We start from the raw sequence: 10,575 nt of genomic DNA on the forward strand, positions 1-10,575 counted from the left end.
CTTGTCTTATCTTATCTCATCTCATCTCATCTCATCTTATCTTATCTTATCTTATCTCATCTCATCTCATTTCATCTCATCTTATCTCATCTTGTCTTATCTTATCTTATCTTATCTCATCTCATCTCATCTTATCTCATCTTGTCTTATCTTATCTTATCTTATCTCATCTCATCTTATCTTAGCTTATCTTATCTCATCTCATCTCATCTTATCTCATCTTATCTCATCTCATCTCATCTTATCTCATCTCATCTTATCTTATCTTATCTTATATTATCTCATCTTATCTTATCTTAATATACGCTGCACTTTGAGTCAGTTTTGTTCATTTAGTTCCTAAAATCTTGTTGGGCGCTCTCCTAAAGAGCAAAACTTTCTGTTTCTTTCGGCTCTTTTGTTTGACGTGTGGTTAAGGATGCACAGAGGTTATCATTTGATAACTTCACCACAGCTCACTGAATCATAGTCGGGTTGAATCGAGCGGTGCCTGCAGTTACCCACCCACACCTTTCACCACAGGAAACAGCAAGTCGTGCTCACCTCTTTGCTCTCGTGTGCGTCTGCTTCTCATTTTCTCTGCCTGTAGTCGCTGCTTTAGAGCTGGTTTGCTGCAGGAGATGTTAGGAAACCTCTGAGTGCACAGTCAGATGTGCACAGTCAGATGTGCACAGTCACATGTGCACAGTCACATGTGCACAGTCACATGTGCACCGTGGACTTGGACTGAATAAGTAATGAACACATAAACAACTCATCCAGACATGAGGAGATGTAAACGACCTGATTTAACTGACAACATTTGAAGTTGTTTTGTTTTGAACCAGAAACTCAGTTTTATACGAGTTCTTCTTTAAACTTGACCCTCACAAGATAATTTGTTAGAGTCTAAACTGAGCTCCCTCTGACCACTGTCTAATGCAGGTAAGACGCTGCCTGCAGGCGTCACATGACCCCACCTCTTACAAACCGAACGATCACTGACAGCGTCGAGTTTGAACTCTCTCCTCGTGCTTCGCCCCACAGGTGAAGGTGTGGTTCCAGAACAGGAGGATGAAGTGGAAGCGAGTGAAGGGAGGCCAGCAGGGAGCAGCTGCTCGAGAGAAAGAACTGGGGAACGTGAAGAAGGGAACACTACTGCCCTCTGAGTTCTCCGGCATCGCAGCCCTCCACCATTCGACGGACTCCTTAGCCAATGAGGACAGTCGTGACAGCGATCAGAGCTCTGACCACACTCATTTATGATGCCCCCCATCCCTGACCCCCCACCCCCAGTGCAGGCTCTGCCTCTGGACCTTCCTACAAAGACTATTGCCTGATGAGTCACCATCGTCACAACGTGATAAACAAGTGAACACGTGCGTTAGACAAGGAGGGGTGTACATTTTCAGAACTGAACCGTTTGTTCGTTTTAAAAATGCAACAAAAAACCAGCAAGTTGTTTTCAAAGAGTGATGCAATGGTATAAATGTTGAAATGCATATTTAGTTGAACTGTTACATTCCATGCGTGTCTTTTGAGAAGCAGGCTAAAGCTTTGATTTGCACTGTCCAACCTACGGTCTGCACTTCAGCTGGTTTCTACTGTAAAATAAATTGTAAATCATATTTTTAATTGACGTATTAATTCAGTCAAGTTGCAGGAAATCTGATTTGCCTTGCAAATATAAATGACGTGTAAATATTTCTTGGTTTGTCTTTAACTGTGTACCAGCTCAGCTCGTGGCCTAATGAACACTGACGGCTCTTCAAGTCACACTTTCCTGCCGTAAGATCTGAAATCCTTCAGAGACACTTTCAAATTAAATAAAACTTAACGGGTGGAAAAGTCATTTTTCATGAATAGTGCCCCCCCCCCCCCCCCCCTCCATTTTCGCAGCCATCCATCCATGAGGATCCACGGTGATGAATGGATGTTCCACAACCTGAGGCTGAAATAAATGAAACGTTTCAGAGCATGTGGAGCGGTGGTGATGTGGGCGCATGTCGCCTGGGGGCCGGGGCAGCCCCCCCCCCCCCCCCCCCAAACTCCAGAAAACCCACAGTGGATCTGATCCTGTTCCTAAATCCAGTAGAAAATGATGCCTTGATCTCATCTTTCACTACTTTGTGATTTCTAATTTGTTTCAGAGCCATCTCACACTGTATTTGAGGTTTATACCCCCCCCCCCCCCAAGACGAACGGCCCTGAGTCCGATCCAGCCTTTAGTCCTGTTGCACTTAGAGGACATTTTCTTCTGCATTTGATTTAAACCTGGACGTGCTCAGGTGCTGCAGCAGCTACAGTAATTTCTTGATGAAACAATAAAAAGTATATTTGACCTAAAACAAAAAGTACATGCATTAAAAGATCTAAAGCGATACCCCCCCCCCCCCCCCATTTATCACCCGTCTATAATCCATTTCCTGTTTCTGTTCATTAATCTGTAATCAGAGTAAAAGTTCTCTTTTAATGAAACTCACAGAAATCAATAATTAGGCATCTAATGTAATTGTTATTCAAGATGGCTGCCACAGCTAATCAAACTTAGCAAAGATTTTTAAAAAAGTCAAATTTGGTGTGGTAGTAGCTGAGAATGGTTCCCAACACACACTCTGAGCACTAACTGATGATCATGTTTACAACACACAACTCTCATGTGCTCAAATTCACAAAAAACTAATGTGCACGTGGTAGTAGCTGAGACTCATCCTCAACACACACACATCTGGTTTGGTCTCAAACTTTAACTAAACTGGTGGTAACTCCACCACTTCCCAATAAAACAAACTGGTGATCTGAAAGTTTGTTGGGTTTAAATTCGTTCTGATTTGTTTTGTTGTAACGAAGAGTCAGGAACGTCATGAGCACATGCAGGAGGTGAGTAACCTGTGGGAGGCAATGAACACGAGCAAGAAGACTCATCTGAAATGTGGAGATAAGCATAAATAAGAAAACTGAAGAGCCTTTCCAACAGAGCAGAATATTTCAGTTATCAAGGTTTTAAGAATTTCACATTTTATTCTTTGTGTCATTCATTCATTCATTGATTCATTCAAGCTTTATTTATGCAGGTTAGTCCCGTTGAGCCTCGGGGACTCAGCTACCAGAGAGTGTTGTTTTGTGAGACGTCTGCAGAGGATCCTGCACCACAGGGCCTCCGTTTAATTAACAATGCTCCTTCAACGTTTCTGTTCCTGCTCTCACAGATCTCTGAGCAAATCAAATCAAAACAAAATATAGGAATCTATAAAATCAAGAGTCATACAAAGGATGGAGCTTCATCGTTTTAGAATTCCTAAGTTGTTTAGTTTTTGGGATAAATGAAACTAATAATTAAGATTTTTACCATTTACTAAAAGTATTGCAATTTTTCAAAATGCATTTTCCGGTTTGTTAAAGCTAAACGTTTCGTATTTTGGGATGTAAGGCCTCTGGATTTGCTGTGTGGTGGAGAAAAATAAAAAGACGGGAACATTTCTGATATCTGTTCATTTTGTTTGAGTCTAGAACGAACAGAGTTAAATTAAACCTGGAAACAGCTTGAGGCACCAACACAGGGGCTTCAGGGTCAGGGGCCCCTGGAACGAGCTTTTTGTCCCCTGTCCTGGAACTGGAAACACCCCCAGTCCATCCGTGCATGTGATCGTTGGTTGTGAACTGGACAACTTGAAAAACCAGTGAGGTACCAACTGTGGCTGGATGCACTGGTTCGAGGTTCTTTATTGCCATTCACATCACATGTGGTACATGATTCATGAACTGGGATGAAACTGTGTACTCAAGGTCCCAGTTACACCCAAAAATATAAAGTATAAAAAAGAAAAAGTATATAAGGATGTAAAATATATGTTAAACACTAATAATGTAAAATAATACGTTGTATCTGAACATGATCTAGGCGATGGTCACATCCATCACCTTTATGGGGGTCACTGGTGCTCATGTCCAGCAGTCACTGTGTGAGAGGCGGGGGACACCTGGACAGGTCTCCAGCCTACACGCACGCACGTACGTACGCACGCAAACACACACATTTGTATATAATTTGAGGAAACTATGCTTCCTAGTTTTTATATTCTTTAAAAAATATGGCTTCCTTAAATAACTGGAGTGGTCAAGGCCACCGTTGGCCACCCCCTGGCTCCGCCATTGCTCCTGGTAGTGCATTTTCTCCCCCACTCACCAGGATCCATCACTCTGCGCTGACGAGCAAAAACAAAACCTCTCTTCTTATCGACAGTGTAACTCTTTAATGTTTTGCACCAATAACATTAAGTTTATTGCATTCCCAGTTTAATGCCAGTCCAGAAAAAACTCTCATCTTAAAAACATGAACTCTTCAAGTCCCTCGGTGACAGGGGACACTGACGTGTCGTTGGTACTTCCGTCATGTGAATTAAACGAACAGGTAAGTTCAAGCTGACCGTGAACAAATGTAAATTAAATCCACGCAGAAACATTATGAAACAAAAGTGTGAAATCATCCCAACACAAAACAAGATTAAGCAACTTTAATTAAATAACTTCTCTTCTTGAGATATCTCAAGTTGTCATGCTGAGTGTGATGCTCAGCTACTACCACGCCACATCTCAGTTTGTGTAAAACTATAAATAATCTGGTGTTGGTTGAGGTTGATTAGCCGACACGTGATGGTCTCCAGAAGTTCATCTCATGTAGACCCAAGGAGGTTTTGTCAGTTCCAAAGAGACCTGTCCACTGATTCATTAGATATTTTGCTAACAGACAAACACATGATGCCTGTTTTTCTCAGCAGTGGCCACAGTGTGAACAGGAAGTTTGACTAGTTCACGCCAGGAGGCTGAAGTTCGTCTCGCGAGAAAAAGCGAGAAAAAGTGTGATCTTGTCCCAAATCACCGAGACCAAAGACAAACAGGCGAATAATCCCGTGGATTAAAAAGTGAACAGGACCATTCACAGAGCCCCGAGGATGATCTGGACCGGCTCGGGTTCGGTTTTCTGCTTGTCAGAACTTCAGCCACGCGCGCTGTGACGCAGCGTGACCCAGTTTTCCAGTTCAGATAATAAATAAATAATCCCCACAGGAACTTCTTCAGATGTGAGACAGGCAGGAGCAGTGGCTGCAGGTCCACCGAACTCTGCCCCGACACCTGGCAACACACCTGGCAACACACCTGCACAGGTAAACAGGCGGCAGCACTGACGGACCGAACATGGCCGAAGCAGCGGGGTTCGGTTCTGCGTCCAGAGGCTTCCGGGCCATGTTCTTCATGCTCACCCCGAACGAGTCCTGTTTTGAGAAGGTTGAAGAAGTTCCTCAGTATGTTCAGCAGGTGGGTGCAGCCTCCTTCACCTGTCACTTTAATTAACTCTGGCAACAACTTCTGACAGTGTTTACTTCTGTTGTTTACTTGTAAACAACCAGGGGAACCAATAAACTCCATTAACGGTGTGCTCAAAAATGTATTGCAAAAATATTTTTAATTTTTAATCCTCCATCTGAGCCTCGAGTTCGATCACATCTTATTGACAGCAAGTTTAAGGACCAGTTCATTTTAGGTGAAAACTAATGTAAGTGCATTTCATGTTAGTTGCACATTTTCAGATTAAGCGTCAGTTTTAAAAGCTGTCAGATAAAATCATCGCCCGCTGCATGAAGGACTTTCTGCTGCGTCTGTGTTTTACCTCCTGTCTGTTACCAAAGTACTTCCTGAACTGAGAAATATAATTTAATCACTTATTAACCTTTGGACTCAACCCAGTTCAAGATGGATGCCACAGACCCCTGGCTTTAGAGAATCCAACATTTTAATTATTTTTTATTCATCTTTATTGAAGCAGACAAATCTGATCACAGAGCTCCTTTGTGAGGGAGGCAGCCCAACGTGCACGTTTGGAGCGCCTGGAGAAAACCTGCACGATCATGAGGAGAACATGGAGGGTCACAGAAAGACCCAGGTCCAAAGCAGGGATTGGACCCGGGACCTTGTTGCTGTGAGGCAACACTGCTGCCCACTAATCCATCGTGCTAAAATGGTTTTCAGCCAAACTGATGCTAATGCATTAATAATAATTAAAAAGGAACAAAACAGAGTGGCTTTAGGAGCACAAGGGACTTCAGTAATTACAGTTTTAAATCACCATTTTGATTTTATTCACTAAATTTTAACTTGAATCGAGTGAGAAACAAAAACTTGTCTTGTCTTTTTATTTTTCTTTACCTGAATACCCCATTACGTATTTAATTTTAAACAGAGCAGTTTTATTTATTTGTTCTTTGCTTTTAATTATGAGAAATGTAAAACAAATGCTCAGACTTGGGTATTTTAGATAAAGTTTCGAGGCAGGAACAGTAGAAATATACGTCTGCAGAAGTCGGTTCATTTATAAACAGGAAACATGAACGAAGTAAAAGTGAACTTTTTTCAGTGACGTGACCTCAAACTGCTCTTTGTTCCAGAATTAACACGAAACCTGCAAACTCCACCGCACGGCTTTTAAAAAAGTACTTTCTTCTCATCCGTGATGTTCGTTTCAGTGTTTAATGAGCTGTTGTCGTTGCAGATGTGTGCAGGAGCTTGAACGTGTTTGATACGAGACTTTATGAGCACGGAGCAGTCGCTCCCCTCCAGCAGGAGTTCTTATAATCCACTCCTGATTGAGTAAATGAGTTGTTTCTGCGAGACGGTGATGGTGATGAACGTTTGCACGGGCGTGCCTGACCGGTTTGGCTCCTCTGCTCTGTTTACAGTTTGTGATGTGTCATTAATTATCCCTCTCCGTTCTGTGATCCGCCAGGTCAAATAATTAGAAACCAAACAAAGCACGGCCTTACAGTGGGAGTTGTTGGGACTAATGAGTTCACTGCTCGTTCCCAGATCTTCCAGTTTCTCCGTGGTTTGATCTCCAGACAGTGGTGATAAAAGTGGATTGTCAGCGTGCATGTTTTCATCCAGCGTCAGTCGTCCGTGACCTTACAAAAGGACCGTACGGGGAAAAAAGCAAACATCTGGTCCACAAATGTCATGTTGCATGTAAGGCTGAATCCAGAAGAAAGAAACAATTACAAGACGCCACAACAAACAGTAGTGCTAAATATCCTGCAGGATTAAATTGTCTTTACTGTGATTTTTAGTTTGTGTTCGGAAGACAAAAAGGCAGGAAATACGTTTTGATTGCAGTAAGGATCGGAAAGAACGGACCTCCAGTTGTTTCAGTAGAAGAAACCAAATTTATATTAAAGAGCGGAACAAAGAGGACCGTGATGGACGAGGCCTGAGAAAACGATCAAATTAAACTCGGTCGGCTCTAGAATCAACCTGCAGTGCTGAACATGTTGCCTGAACCAGGCAGATGCTGACAGCTGTGGAGGTCAAGCTCTGCAGGACAGGGAAGGAACATGCAGGAAGGCTTCAGGCCTCCAGAACTTCTCAGCAGGTTTGCAGGAGGTCTGCTGCGCTCCCGGCCCATTTGTCAGCTGCAGCTCGGCGGCCTGCTGCCAGATGTTGGGGCGTTGCGTGTGATCGCAGGTCCCTGGTGGAGCTCACGCCTCCGTGTGTTGCACACATCACGCACACCTGCATGTTTGAGTGAAATCATTCACAAGGGGATACGCACACAAATGCATGCACGCCCTCACGAGCACGCACACATTCCTCCTAACCCACCTGCACATGTGCTCGGCTGCGGTCTCATCCCACGTTCATTCCTGGCTCCAGCGGGGGCCGCCTGTCCCCAGGTTTCACTGAAGTCACTTGGTCAATGAGCGCCTTGAAGCTGAAGCTACGCAGCCGTGCTGGCACCCGGCTACAGTCACCGAACCCGTTCTCTAACCCCGTCCCTCACTAATCTGTTCCATGTTTGACTTATTAAGAAGTTGTAACACATTTCCAGAACCATCAAACATAACTGAGTTCAACTGAGTGTTCAACTACCTTTTAGTAAATGAATTATAAATCACTTAAAAAAAATTGGCTTCTGGAAGTTGATTTACAGAACACAAAATGTTGCTTTGTAAAGAATACTTTACGTAACTGATCCATCACTGGACCTACCATGACACTGCACCTGTACAGCCGTGTGGCTCGGGTCAGAGAATCATGTGACCTGTTTTGACCTCGTGATGCAAGTGGTTAGCATGTGATAACCACTCCTGACTTGCTCTTGATACACTGTGAGAATTAGATCATGCACGGTCTGTTGTTCCTGTAGCCCGTATCACTTTGTGCCACTCTAGCTTTTATAATCAGCTGATAGAGGTTCATCCTTCCTCCAGTGTGTGGCGTCATGCCGACAACCATCTTCCCTTCTACATGCTACAGATTGGTTCCTTTCCTGTATACTGTGTTTACCATGTCTTGCGCCGTGTGCTGCATGTGGGCTTCATGCACTGCATGATAACCACACATGGGGTAGAAAGTCAGTACTTTTGACTTGAGGCCCAAACAAATGGAAAGTGGAGTGCAGGTGCGAGGACCTTTGATTCACTGTGATCACACAGTTACTGTGCGTCACTTGTGTGTCTGACCATTGTCATCACAATCACAATGCCTCTGCTAATGGTGCTTTGCCGCTGTCTCAGCTCTCACTGGTTCCGCACCAGTTAAGGGTCTGCCCACAGTTGGTACCCACTCCCACACAGCTCGGTTTATGGGGCCATGTAATTTGAAGTTCCATCAAACTGCACCCAGGGATGATTTGGACATAAACTGCCAGCGGAGCCACTGGATGACCCGCCCAGCAAATCTACAAACTAGATCTGAACCTGCATCTCCTCTCGCATCATGTTGACGGATGGCGCTGCAAGAAATGAGCACGTTTTCAGAGCGATGTCGTAGATGATGACGCAACGTGGCGACACCCGGATTTATAAGCACTGCCGGGATAAGCTAAAGAAACTGAAGTCAGATTATAGGGAGATTAAAGACCACAATGAGTGGAGTGGATTAAACACAATGACCTGTTGTGATACCGCCCACTTTGCATTGACGATCCCGCCCACAGAGCAGGTAGACAAGTCACCTCCACCTGAGAAGAACCAATAAGACCAGAGCTTTTCCTTTGTCGTAGTTTATACCTGAGACTTAAAAACAAACCTTGTTATTATTTCAAATACATATTTCCGTACCATAGGACTTATGGCAGGGTTTCTTAACATTGTCTGTGGTTCCCTCTTCTCTATAGCTCTTCTGGGGGCTTTCTTGTGGGGGTGGGGCACACCCCCATCGGCTGCGTAGCTTGCCTCGGCCCCCCGTCTACTGATGCCTTTTTGATTCAGGGTGCTCTGTTGCCTACCTTCACACTGAAGTGAAGACTTGGCTCCTGCTCTGTGCGCTAATGTAACTAAATAATTAAGCAGTTAAATAATGTCATCTAATTTTACTTTTTAAATTTATTCATCAGTAACAAATAAGTGGCTGGTTTGAGCTAACAAGCTGACTGACTGTATTCGATCACTGACCAACAGTCCAGTTAGGTTTCCTGACATAACGTCTCTTACTCCCAGTTTGATTCAGTTTGGCTTTCACTTGAGAATAATACTAAAATAAAAATGTGCTGTTTCTTAGCACTGATGTGTAATTCATCCACTGAGGTCACCCCTCCACCGCTGCTCTGTTCAAATAAATGTTTGTGTTTTCCAATCTGCCAAATCACTGCGGCTGTAGACCTGCGGCTGTAGACCTGCTGTTCCAGCCTCGTACAGCGAAACAAACACTGGACCACGAGACATGAAAGCTCTGCGAGCCTTTAGCTCATCTGCCAAAACAAACACTCGGCACAAATGGTGAAAGCAGCAGAGGACCGTGTTGTTGTTGCAGTGCTGCTTCACCGTTGTTTACGCATGTGATTCTCTGTGTAGGCCACTCCGTTCTTCATTGGACTGATGGTGCTTGAGATGGTGGTGGGTGCGCTGAGGACAGGAGCCCCGGTGATCACCCTCAGTGACGGCCTCACCTCCGTTTCTGCTGGGATGATCAACAGACTCCCATTGTAAGTGCTGATGAGTACTTTCACTCTATGATTAACAGCAGTGTGTACGTAGTATTTGCAGCAGCTACTAGTAAATATATTGCCTGCTTGATCTGGTTGCTTTTTATCCTGCGTGTTGTGTAAGTGGGACTGCCTGAAGGCAGCGCCCCGAACCACGATGCCGACCCCGACAAATGTTATATCAGAACGACCGGCTCAGCACTGTGACGTGTGCCATTACTCTTATTGGCATTTCAAGTTGCCATGGCAACATAATGTACATAGACGCCAATTTTCTCATTGAAAAACACTGACAGAGCTCATTCATTCATCATAAGTCACTGAGGTTCTGAAGGTCAGTGAGGTTCTGTAGGTCAGTGAGGTTCTGTTGGTCAGTGAGGTTCTGTAGGTCAGTGTGAGGTTCTGTAGGTCAGTGAGGTTCTCTGGGTCAGTGAGGTTCTGTAAGTCAGTGAGGTTCTGTAGGTCAGTGAGGTTCTGTATGTCAGAGAGGTTCTGTAGGTCAGTGAGGTTCTGTGGGTCAGTGAGGTTATGTGGGTCAATGAGGTTCTGTAGGTCAGTGAGGTTCTGTAGGTCAGTGAGGTTCTATAGGTCAGTGAGGTTCTGTAGGTCAGTGAGGTTCTGTA

At 44.3% G+C, this 10,575-nt stretch overlaps 2 protein-coding genes across 2 annotated transcripts in view; both read left to right on the top strand.

The window, feature by feature from the left end:
• Window positions 1–1,451, top strand: part of meox2a (mesenchyme homeobox 2a) — an 11,946-nt gene extending 10,495 nt beyond the window's left edge. The window contains exon 3 of the mRNA XM_037676697.1: window positions 1,027–1,451. Within this exon, the coding sequence (XP_037532625.1) occupies window positions 1,027–1,245 (219 nt within the window). The 3' untranslated portion in view covers window positions 1,246–1,451. The remainder of the gene's footprint in view (window positions 1–1,026) is intronic.
• The window catches only part of agmo (alkylglycerol monooxygenase), a gene marked incomplete at its 5' end in the record, with an annotated part of 141,051 nt that overhangs the window by 49,136 nt on the left and 81,340 nt on the right, over window positions 1–10,575 (top strand).

Source organism: Nematolebias whitei, chromosome 5 (genome assembly GCF_014905685.2).
Source record: "Nematolebias whitei isolate Nwh7 chromosome 5, NemWhi1, whole genome shotgun sequence".
NCBI lineage: Eukaryota > Metazoa > Chordata > Actinopteri > Cyprinodontiformes > Rivulidae > Nematolebias > Nematolebias whitei.